Below are 12,386 nucleotides of genomic sequence, written 5' to 3' on the forward strand. Positions count from 1 at the left end.
TAAAAAATTTGCTCCTAAAATAATTTGTTCCAGCACTATTGAGCTGATGCTCAATTCAGCGAGGTTGCGCAAGTCTTCCAAATGTTGCCAAAATCTTTTGTCTACATTGCCTTGCCAGAGTCTCCTAGGCTGTGTTTGCTCCGACCAACTTCGATGTAGCTAAACCAAAACTGCACATCAGTTTCGTAAACGGCTGGAAACTTCACGATTCTGGCGGCCTGTTCAATTAACCAATCAAAGGATTCCGGCATGTTTGCAGTGAGAAAGTCCGAATCCACGGTGAAAATCCCAGGCTGCTCTCTTATGTACCATATGTCTGCAAACACAACATGGATGGGAATTATAATCAATGCGAAAACCCGGCTATAAAACATCCAAATATTCTCTTTATGAATGGAGAGTACGCCTCCCTCGCTAGAAGATCCAAGGCAATCATTCCCGTGATGAGACATACTGTCTCACCCGATACTGTCCTATATGCGTTGCATACCGTCGACATGATTGAGGGGTAGGCCGAACGCACGCTTGTCTAATTTACCGAACATCGGGGTGCTTCACAGCTACAACAGCCAATCAATGTTGCCTCCTCAGGCATGCCAACAGCAGACACCCCATTATACATTGGATTCCACAGGAACTGTCACGTACCACAGAAGTTTTCCAAGGGGTAACTCTTGATTGCCCAAGCTAAGTAACCAGGGGCACCCAGTTTAGCCAAGATGCCCATAATCCAACCCGAATTAAAGGCAAGAGGGAATTAAATTATTTTGAACAAGAGTTTCGGGCACTTCACTTGGTATTATTTTTGCCCACGATTCTTTTTTCATTATGACCTAGTAAGCAACATCCCATGGGTACATTTTTGCCTCAAGGCTCAGCTACCTGTAGCAATTGTATATACTTATCCATATTGCCTCCGTATTCTTTCTTAATCTACCGATGTTCTGGCTTTCTTCTTTCCCTTCGACAAAGCCACCTCGTCTGCAAGCACGATGACCTTAACATCGAGATTTCATACTGTGAAGGAAATGCCGTCACCCGCGGATATAACTGACTCTTCCTTCCTTCTAAGGTTGCCCGGAACGTCTCTTCCTTGAAAGTCCCAGTGGCCCAGCCAGCTCTTCCGGTTTTTTCACGCGTATTTCGCCGTTCACCGTCGCTTCCCCCGTTTCCAAAGTCGAAAAAGATGGCCTTATGGTCACCATGGATGTAGCACCCACTAACCCGCCAAATGGATACATCCAACATAAACTAGTACAATGTCGAGCTCCGCAAATGTTTCTAGTATAATGCTGTCGCCTAGTCTTCAACACTCGAATTCCCTTCGCAAGGCTAACGCGTTTCGATAAGATTCGCAGATTATCACCATGTCCATATTCGACACTGGTTTCAGAGAGCAGGTCTTCAACTGCCTGGCAATGGTCGAAATTGGTTTGTATCAACCACATTACGGCCTACAATTCAGCTTCCTCGTATATACCGAACACATGCCACCACCTACTACTGCCGCTCGCCACTTCCTCTTTCTCTTTGCACAACTTGCGGCGGTGTATCCCCTCTTTATTGTCTTTATTGTACTCTCTTCCATTTCCCGCGGTGTAATCTCATCTAGGTCCTTGTGCTCCATTATTATCCTGCTTACCGACTTTCACTTTACTCAAATAGCACCCTCTCTACCTGGCTGTGATATTTCCCTGACTTCTTATTTAGCTTAAACATCAGATCCCCTTTCTGCGTTCGCTTGATAAGTTTCACACTACTGCACCGTCTGTCAAATCTGGATCCGTTTTCACGTTCCGAAGCATATCGGAAATGGAAACAATGAATATATCTGAAGGGATCTTATTTTCGTCCTCCCCCCACCCCCCTCAAATGCTTCCTATTTTTATCCATTGTTTGAGTCTACCAGTTGCCAATTCTTCCTCTTTTGCCAATTTTGAGGCCGCAATGACGACGAAGGAGGCTTCTTCTTCCTAACCGCTTCCTGGGCACGAAAGGATCCATTATCAAAGTCCCCACTAGAACTCTTCACGTTCTCACCCACTTTATGTTAAATAGGTGTCACCTATGTTTCCCGCCATCTTTCGCCACATGACGTTTGGGCATTTTTCTTCTTTAGTATTCTAACGTAGGACAACTTATTCCACCTATCCTTGATGAAGGCACAGTGTTTATTTATGCATTTTGCAGGTGAAGGAAATGCTGGTTAAGTTTGCTGCATTCCAACCAAGCTTTTATAAAAAGGATCTGGTGTGGATCTCATTTCCACTCCACTATAATCTCTTGTCGCATCAGATGCCACCCAGCCTAGTTTCCCATTATTTAGGCACAGTGGTCGCTGGATATCAACGGCCTGGAGCTCGCTTGCCTACTGTTCCTAAACCGCCGCCATACGCCGTAAAAAAAAATTCCTTTCTGGACCCATATATGGTTTGATTTCTTGGCATTCTTACCATAGCGAAATTTTATCCATGGGTGGACGTTCGCTCCTCCCTCGCCTACCTGGCCTGGGCATAAGCATGCCTATGCATACACATCTCCTAATACGTACATGTGCACGCTCATAACACATCCGCCGAGCGTTTTCTTATTAATACTCCTCAGACCCTGAATTGCCCAAAATTTTTGGCGAAATATAGGCATAGAAGTTAAAAGGGATAATAGAGTAGACCCGCATAATTCGGATCATCTCTCTATAGCCTGGGTTGATCGGACGTAATAGTCTACCAAAGGGCACTTCAAACGTGTCCAAAATACCATTCCACGAATCACAACAAAGTGTAAGGAACCTAAATGTCAAATCTGCCAAAGACAGCAAATCTTGCCTATGAAACACCAAAGTTTCAGCCCTGTTCCGTCTCTAACCAATCAGTTCTCATTTTAGGCCACACAACCGGTAGCACCTGAAAAATTTACCGGTTGAGCTGAACGAAACCATCAGATGTATAGTCGTTAGCAATAGATTTCTATGTACTTAAAATTGTATATAACGTATTATTTATTTCCAATATCAATATCAGTTTAATAGAATATAATTTGAACACATCAACCACTACCTAAATTTTGCTACGAACATCAAAGTCCTTTTATAGATATACTCAGATTAGCAAAACACGGGGACCAACCTGCCACTACCTCATCAATTTTGAAGTAGTTAAAGTACGTGGACGAAATAGTCGCACCCAATCCCAAAGACAACACAAGAATCGATAGCAAGCAATCACTATATAAGATCCGCAAGAACCGTCGAATTCTTCGACCCATTTTCCATACAAATGAAGTTCGAATTATAACAGTGTCCTCGGATCGTGGTAGCTCAAACTGTCGTCCAAACGTATCCTGGGATAGTTCAATCTCATCATCATAAATTGGACGACGTTCGTAGATTATTCGTTGTTGAACCTCGAAATTCCGCTTCCTTTCTAGTTTACTCATTTTTGAGTAAAACAGTGGTGGCAGGATGAAAATTAAAGGTCCTGTGAGCGTCCCGCCGATTAGTCCCATGATGACGTCGAACCTTGGCAAAAGTTCGCCAATAAGGACTTCGATTGCGATTAAGAATGATCGGATGATGCAACGCTTGGCGGTAAAGTCTGAAATGAAAGGATAATAACACTAACTATATTGAACCTTGTATATTATCAATTTGCCCAGGACAAGATAAGGGATTAGCTCGTCAATATAAGGTTTCTGAATTGGATTCGTATAAGCTTACCTCTCGATACTCCTAACATACTCTCGATATGCTGAAAGAGCGCATTGGTTCCAACAGCACTCGACAGACATAGCTGGATGGTGACTAGGAGTATCACGGCATAAAGTATTCCGCTTTTTGGGAGAGCGTCGAGTATGTTAGTTGGAACCCTTGCTCCGAACTTATAAGCGCATAGTCCAGCACTGATTGTGGCCATTGATAATGTTGCTGAAAGTATACCATATTTCCAATACCTCAATCAAAAATTAGATAGGATAACATTACCTATGACTCCATAGCATACAGCTCTTCCTATTTGGCACTTCCTTTGCATATCAACTTGAATTGTAAGGAGCATTGGGTGAATGTCGAACTGGAAGGCCATTATTCCATACGCTGTGAGGATTTCCCTCGTTGTGGGGAATTCTTGAAAAGTTAATAAAAAGGAAAGAACCAAGTATGGACTCAATTTTAAAAATAAAAAAACCGACTACAAAGAGGGGGGATGCCAGACGCATCATCGGAGGACGAGCTCCTGGCATCCAGCCAGGAGACAGTAGCCGTCGAGAGCAGTACACTCGGTGCCAGCCGTAGCACCGCTGTGGTAAAACCAACTGCAAGGACCTCCCGGAGCGAGACGGCATACAGACTAGTGGTTTCATGCCTGAAGACAGTACCAGACCTACTACTCCTAACCCGAAACAGGGGATCTCTCTCCAGACAACATTATGGAAGAGATGCTGAGGACTGCTGACAGGTGGAACCGTGTTGCCCATTACGTTCGGGCCCTTCTCGTTGCTAAGAAGATAGAACTCCACCGGTGGAGGAGCCGGATGGCAGGGGGTCCTTGAACTGACAGTTCCCATCCTCCTCTCCCCTCCCGTTGGTGAAAGGAGTTCCCTGATTTGAAGGCTCCGCAAGGCGAGAGAGTTCGGGGGCTGGCTCGAAGTAATGTGACAAACGGTTCCAGGCTAACTCTCTGATGATGGGGAGGTGTTTAGTTGGTAGTCCGACGACGTACCGAATCGGGAGTCCAACACTGTGTGCGTAGATGCATTCACCTACCCTACCCCAAAAAAAAAAAAACCCGAAACTCTCGACTTCGGGGGATCCCGCGAAAGTGAAGACCGACAAGAACGTCAGTCACCGGAAACCGACTAAAAAGCGAAGGTCCACAAGTGTCCTGCTCAAGAGTCAGTACCAGAAGTCCATGGATAGCTTCAGCAAGATTGCTAGTAGTAATAAGGAGGCCGAATGTGACGACGAGCGGAATGAAACAAACCTCGCTAAGTACCAGACGATTGTTGAGGAATACAACAGTAAGCACCTGGCAGTCGAGAAGAAGGCGAAGTTCATCTCTCCGAACCACAATCGATCCCATGACGAACAAGATCACAAGCGAAGCAGAATTGGCAAGAGCTCAAATGCTAAATAACATCTGAAGAAAAGTGTGCAGCAACAGTCAGCCGACGAGCTACGAATTGCGAAATACTTTAGCAACGTGACCAGGAGCCACTTACGTGTGTCGTTAGCGGATGGTAACTCCGCTAACGGCAAACTAGCACCGGAGGTGTGGACCAGTGTTGAGGCCAGGCTGCCAGAGATGGCCACTGAGCATCTCCTGGATGCCGAAGGCAAACACACGGGATGCATCCCCTGCTTTAATTCCTCTCAGGTGGTTCGTGAGTTCCACGGTATAGCTTGCAAGTACCAGTTCTCTAGGAACTTTTTCGGTTCGTGCGTCGCTAAGATAAGTGACACCTGGGAGGGTGTAAAGCTCAGTCTCATCCCTTACAACAAAATTCCCAAGACACCGATCGCTTGCATCTGGTTGTCGAAGGTCCGCATGGACAAGGACAAGCTCGTCTAATCCCTGCGCCTTCAAAACCCTAGAATTCCCATGGATGACTGGGTTGTTATCAAGGAGGAGGAACCCCAGAGAAACAGTCAACCTTTTCTACCCCGTATAAACGAAGAATACCTGGAGGCGCTGGAAAAGATCCACTATAAAGTACGGTTCGCAGTCGGGAACGCAAAGGTAAAAGTGTTTCCCTCTGCAAAACCGGACGGCGACCTAGATCCAATCGACACCGCCAACGAGCTGTTGGAGGAGGCAAAGATGGACGGTCCGACGGGGACTGACAAACCCCCCAACGCAAGCAGATCATGCTGAGGAAAACACAGATAAATCTGCAGAACTCGAAGTGCGCCTCGGTTAATTTGTTTGTCTTCCTCCTACAGTAAAAACATCGACATCGCACTAGTACAGGAGCGTTGAGTCGGAGACGACCAAACCAGCAAAGGGCTCCAAAGCAAATATTTAATTTTACTCCACAGCTCATGAGACGCTGATCAGAACAGACCTAGTGTAAGTATCCTGGCGAGGAAGAGTCTGCACGATTTTCAGTGCCCGGACCCGAGTTCCAGCGGCATTGTCGTCATCAAGATGGAGCAGGAGGGGGTAGAGATGGTGTATATTTCCTCGACTTACATGGCTCATGACCGATCAGTTCCGTCAGAAGAACTACAACATCTGAAGAACACCATAGCAGCAAAGAAGGCCAACCTGTTAATAGAAAGACTACGTGAGTCCGGCTGCTGCGCAGCGAAGTCTTAAGGCCACAGTAACATCTTAGACGGAGTACCTCGGGAAGTCTGGACATTCCCCACGAAGTATGCCACATGCAAGCTGAACTTCATGAGAAACTTTCCTGTGGTTTTTTCAACCAGGGCAAAGTGGAAAATCGGCGGCGTGGTGCAAGGTTATGACTCAGTATTTTTTACCGATGGATCAAAGATGGTCTTCGAATTCGGCACGGGGATTTAAAATAGACACAGTGTATCCGAGTCATATGGGCTCCCAGGTTTCGCCAATGTATTCCAAGCTTAAATACTGGCGATATCGGATGTCTGTCGAGAGTTGAAGCCTGATCCGAGCCCCAAGCGAGTCACAGCCATTCTGACCGACAGCCAAGCGGCCAGCAAGGCCCTGTACTCAGCAACGACATTTTCGAGGCTGGTGGGGCAGTACAGAGACGTGCTGACCCGCTGGGCGGCATGCTCAAGGTCACTCTTCTCTGGGTTCCCAGGCATAGGAGCATAGAGGGGAATGAGCGGGCTGACGAATTGACCAGGGGGCTCTCCTCTTGGCAGCCCTTTGGTGAATACCGTCGGTGTTTCGCTGGTGGCTGTCAGAGGCGGAGTCTACTCGCACTACTTAGCAGCCGTGGGTCTTAGATTGCGACGGCTTACCAGCTGTGTCAAGTCAAGGAGGATTTGGCTAGCTTATAACATAACCCGATCACGAGAGCTCCTGTGCCAGACACGTGCAAATGCATTCAAGATTACGGCGGTCTACACGGGGCACTGGCTCATAGGGGACCATGCCGCCAGGCTCGGTACAATTCGCATTGCCGAAGCTGCGGAGAAGGAAGGGAAACCCTCATTCACTTTCTCTGCGGTTGCCTAGCTCTAGCAAGAGTCAGGCTTCGGACACTAGGTAAACCAGTTTTTGGGGGCCTCAGAGAGATTTTTAGCTTCAGGGTGGGAGAGCTGCTTTCCTTCGTGAATGTTACGGACTGGCTCTGAAAATCCGAGCCGGCTGGACTCTGCCTCTCCATCTCCTCTCCTTTCAGTCCATCTTTCTCTGCCTTTGCGATTGGTGTTCTTGGCAGAGTTGTGCTTCGTTTGAACACCTCCTTCTCGAAATCTAAAACACTTGCAGTATTAAATGCCACGGTGGCCAAGTTGTCCACCACCGAGGCACTGTGGTCAAGGGATATCGACGGCTGGGAGCCCGCTTGCTCACTCTCAAAAGCTGCCAGTATTGGGGTTCCGAGCCGCTGCACTCCTTCTGGTTTTATTTTCCAGGTGTCCTTCCCGTAGCCATTTTGGTCCACGCAGCAGAGATGAGCACACACTAACCCATGCACAGTCAGAAAAGAAAAGTGCATGAACACATATTTACACATCAATAGGTATGTCCCTATCAGCCACCTGGTGTCTCGCCTGATGGGAGATCTGGCAACTCCTCACAGGTCTGTCAGTCTGTCTATCCGTCACACGCATTTTGCTCGGAGACGGTTATAGCGATTGACACCGAATTTGGTGGAAAGGTGGAAACTATGAACGCTCACGCATAGAGAGAGTTACATCCTTTTGCGTCGAATCTAAGGAGGAGAGGGTTCCCGACTTGTTTCATAAATTACTTGGGGCCCGAATGCCTCCAACCTTTTGACATTGCAGTTCAAGGTGGTGAAACAAAAACCATTACCAGAAGTTTCCGCCGACTGACCCAATTATCAAAGTTGAGTATCAGATGTAATCGAAGATAAAAGATTTCTAAGAATTCTTTGGTTCCTATCGGGTTCCTGCTTCCCCTCACTCACTGCATACATGTATAATCAAATTGGGAATACTATCTATCGCCTATAAACACTATAGTTATACGTAAGTATGATGTATGGATTCACACCTTACCCGTTTTGATAATCTCATTTCTCCGCCTATTCCTATGCATGGGGACAACGCCAATGCAGTACCAAAGAAGGATAGCCGTAATACTCACTGTGAAGACCGAAATTATGGCAACGTTTCTATCCAATATGAAGACTGAATCAATTTTCATTATTTCACTTCCTCCAAACTTCATTGAACTCACTTGATATTTTTCGGGCTTCCTAACCACATCAAAGGACACAAACAGAACCCGATGACGATTAGCAAGTAGCAGAACGATATGTTGACCTTCCCATCGCTCACTTGCTGGCTTAAAAGCTGTAGGTTCTCCGAGGCAACCAACAAGTTAGGGATGCCCGCTCCAAAAATAGTTAGATCCAGTAGAATTGTAACAAGGATACTCATGTACTTCCCATAAGTCATTTCAGCAATGGCTGCATAAGGATATCTGAAGTCATGTAAAGATCCTTTGATAAATTCAGGGAGACGATAAGTAGGATTTAGGAAGTTAACCTGCTCTTCTTGACGATCGACGGATCCAGCCTCTCTGCGATAATCCAACATCGTCCCAAGAGGGTCGCAGTGTAGATTTGAACAATGGCAAACATAAGGACCAAAGGAATTCCATAGATTCCACACTGAATTATCGGACCAGGTAACGACATGATCGGGAACACTCCAAACAGGTCAATGATGCACAAAACCGCAAAGAATAACGAAAGGTTTTTCACTCTTCCCACTTGACGCACTTCCGGGAGGGTGCTGAACGTTCTTCGGGGGAGGAAAGGTTGTTGGTCATTATTGTGTCTTTGGGTTTTGGATGGCAATAAAGATTGTTTTTCCGCACGAGACATACTCCAAGTAACGCTGCTAGAAATTAACTGAAAGGTATGAGCGATTGGAAAATACTAAGGTGTCGGGTAGCCTGAAGCAGATGGATACTAGTGTCAGGGTCGGATCGATTGTTGTAGAAAAGAAATGGTTGAAAACAGGATCCTGAGTCCCATAACCCCGAAGGCTCATATTAACGTTCCATGCAGCACTATCCTAACACGATTAAGGCTTTCGTTCCATTCTGTTACGTTAATGACTGAAAATCGAATGGGGATTAACTTTGAGATAGTTCCAAGTAACTTTTCTTCAATTGGAAGTATCTTCCAAGTACACACCTGTGCATATGGCTTCATGCTGAGCTACATCCTATATCCAATGTATGATATCAAATGACATCAGATACAATTGTTTACGTTGTGGCCGGGGTTGATGGTTGTTCATTGTCCCCGTGCGGGGGAAATACTTTTATGAATGAGAGTGATAGTAACAATCATCTGAGATTCGTAACAGATGTACAGGTTTTCAACGCTGTAATGATATAGATGAAGGCACAAAATGTATTGTTCAAGCAGGAAAACTAATAAAGGATTGTTACATATAACCAAATTTCATAAAAGGAAGAAAATTCATCAGTTGTAAACAGTACTTATAAAATGACAAAATTAAAACAACTCGTAGCCAATCTCGAGTCTACCTGTGAAATCAAGGACATCGTCAAATTTGCTGACAACTACAGTGACCTCTCAAAGATTAAGTAAATAAAGAACAGGACATTAAAGTATTACATAACAATAAATCTAAAATGACCTCTGATTTTTCTATTACCATGCTATTTACCTGCCTCTGCTGGCGCACAATTCCATGTATTTTGCCTGAGTAGCTGTGAGTTTGAAGTTTCTTCATATTTCGGGGGTTTTGGCTCAAGCTTGGGATTTTCGCGTAGCCGACACGAGTAAAAAGATTAGGCGCCGGCGACGAAACAATGGCAGCGACTGGATTTTGTAAGTAGTCTAAGACGAGGATCAATTGTCCGGCGATTTTTCTCTCAAAGTGTCTTGACAAATACGGTAATGGAACCTCCGTGGCTAGTCTACGTGGACAATTGACGATGAATTATTGGGAACTCGCTCTCTAGCTCTCTCGACAAGTCAAAAAAGTCTCGGAGTAATAACTAAGATGGACAATCAGTTAAAGGTAACCAATGCCTGGATTGGTACCACCTCTGCGTACTCTCGAGGCCAAAAACTCGATGTGGTGGAAGTTGCCGAGCAATGCGCGAGGAAGCTTCTTACCAGCGGAAAAATAAGAATTGGTTGGTTAGTGTGTAGGCTACGAATCCGGGCCATCCCAACCAAATTTTACAGATGTTTGGATTGTGGCCACACATCTGCAACTTGTCGGGGACCTGACAAAAGCGCAACATGCCGTAAATGCGGTCAGGCAGGCCATAAAGCGAACACCTGCAAGGAAAAGGAAATCTGCGTCCTATGCAGAAACCGTGGCGCAACTGATAAAAACGTTGCGCACACTGCGGGCTGGGGACAGTGTCCAGTTTTCAGAGAAGAATTGGAAAGAGCTAGGACGCGGTCAACATGATTCGCATCCTACAAATCAATATGTACCGGAATGCAACCGCTCACGCAGTTCGCTGTGAAGACCAAAGCTGATTTAGTATTCATCAGGGAGCAGTACCAAAAGAAGGACCCAGTTTCATTGACCCTGATATATCAGTTACCGCTGCCATCTGGGTTTGGGGCGGCACCCTCCTTATGGTTCTTAGCCAAGGCTGAGAAGACAGTTTGTCTAGATGCGGTGTTGAAGGATAACGTTTTTTATTGTCCGAGACGATCCCGGACTTTCGACGCAGACTTGATGCTTTGGAGGACGCTATCTTAGGCACAGATGGGCGGATCCTGGTCAGGGGTGCATCAATGCCTCATACAGACGCCAGAGGGAAATAAATTCTGGAAATGGCATCGAGAACAGGACTGGTGGTTCTTAATACCCGGATCCACCCCAACGTTCCAGCGCCCAAACTGCCGAGGAAGCATTCCAGACATAACCTTCGCGCCGGAATCACTAGTGTTGCTCGTCCACCAGCGAGTTCCGGAAAACTTCTCGACAAGTGACCATCAATACATTGCTTTCGAAGTGGTGGACACAAACTCTCGGTGTACGCCACCCCGGCACTCTTTTTGTGCAAGGAACGTTGCGAAAATGAACACCGGATGGTTAGTCGCTTTTTTTGGAACAGGGGAGCTTCGCTGGAGGGCACTTCTGGGGGCGATAGCGCTGCAACCGACACTCTCGTAAATTCAATTATGAACCTGATAACGACGGCCTGCGGAGCCTCCATTCCCAGGAGGGCATCGAGGCATGGCAATTCTTCTATGTATTGGCGGACAGTGGAAATCGCAGAGTTCCGGAAGGAGTGTCACAGGCTCATAACATAACGTCTAAACGACCGGGAGGAGTCAGTACCATAATAACGGAGTACAAATCAGCCAAGAGGAAACTCCGCGGCGCAATAAACAAGAGCAGAGCTCGCTGCTGGCAGGATCTGGTCGACGATGTGAATGGTGACCCGTGGGGACTCAGTTACAAACTGGTTACCTGAAAAATCGGGACTCTGCGGAATCCCTGTTCACTTAAGACCGAGCAGATGGACCGTACTATTCCCCGCGCACCCGTATGGGATGATGACGTCGGGTATTCCAACAACGGCCAGACCTGCTGCTCGGCGCATTCAACGCTTGCCTGAAAGAGGGCACTCTCCCTACTCATTGGAAGGTGATGAGGCTTGCGCTGAACCACAAAGAGTAAGGCGACCCCGAGTTGCCGCCTTTAGACCGCCCATTATGTATGCTTGACACTGTTGGAAAGGTGCTCGAAAAGCTCATCAGAAGTAGACTCGCTGAAACGATACGCGCTGCCGGAGATTTATCTCCCCGACAGTTTAGTTTTAGAGCAGGGAGATCCACAGTTGATGCTGTCATGCAAGTCGTGGATGCCGTTCGACAAGCAGAGGCACATAGCCGCCGAACTCGACGGGTGGTGCTCCTCGTAACGCTTGACGTCAGAAACGCCTTCAATTCCGTAAGATGGAAAGACATTCTAGGCACACTAGACAATACTTTCCACGTGCCGAACTATTTCTTACGAATATTGAGGGACTATCTGAAGAACCGTTCCCTACTCTATGAAACACTACAGGGTCAAAGGAGGATGCAGGTTACGTCGGGGGTAACACAGGGATCCATTCTAGGGCCGGACCTCTGGAACGCTACCTATGATAGTCTACTTAAACTCGACATGTGTAATGATAACAGTGGAAATAGGAGGGTCAGGTCGATCATCCTGAGTGGCCGATAACGACCTAGAGGGCAGAGCTATCCCAAAA

General features: G+C 46.5%; 1 protein-coding gene across 1 annotated transcript; it reads right to left on the bottom strand.

The window, feature by feature from the left end:
• Positions 1-3,075: 3,075 nt before the first annotated feature.
• On the bottom strand, positions 3,076-9,008 carry LOC119650884 (amino acid transporter AVT1A). The gene is made up of 6 exons (XM_038054056.1): positions 8,666-9,008; positions 8,355-8,600; positions 8,174-8,289; positions 3,980-4,120; positions 3,716-3,922; positions 3,076-3,593 (listed from the first exon to the last, which is right to left on the bottom strand). Exons 1-6 carry the CDS (start codon positions 9,004-9,006, stop codon positions 3,076-3,078), a joined length of 1,569 nt encoding a protein of 522 aa, XP_037909984.1. The 5' UTR covers positions 9,007-9,008.
• Between the last annotated feature and the right edge of the window lie 3,378 nt (positions 9,009-12,386).

Source organism: Hermetia illucens, chromosome 3 (genome assembly GCF_905115235.1).
Source record: "Hermetia illucens chromosome 3, iHerIll2.2.curated.20191125, whole genome shotgun sequence".
NCBI classification, from domain to species: domain Eukaryota; kingdom Metazoa; phylum Arthropoda; class Insecta; order Diptera; family Stratiomyidae; genus Hermetia; species Hermetia illucens.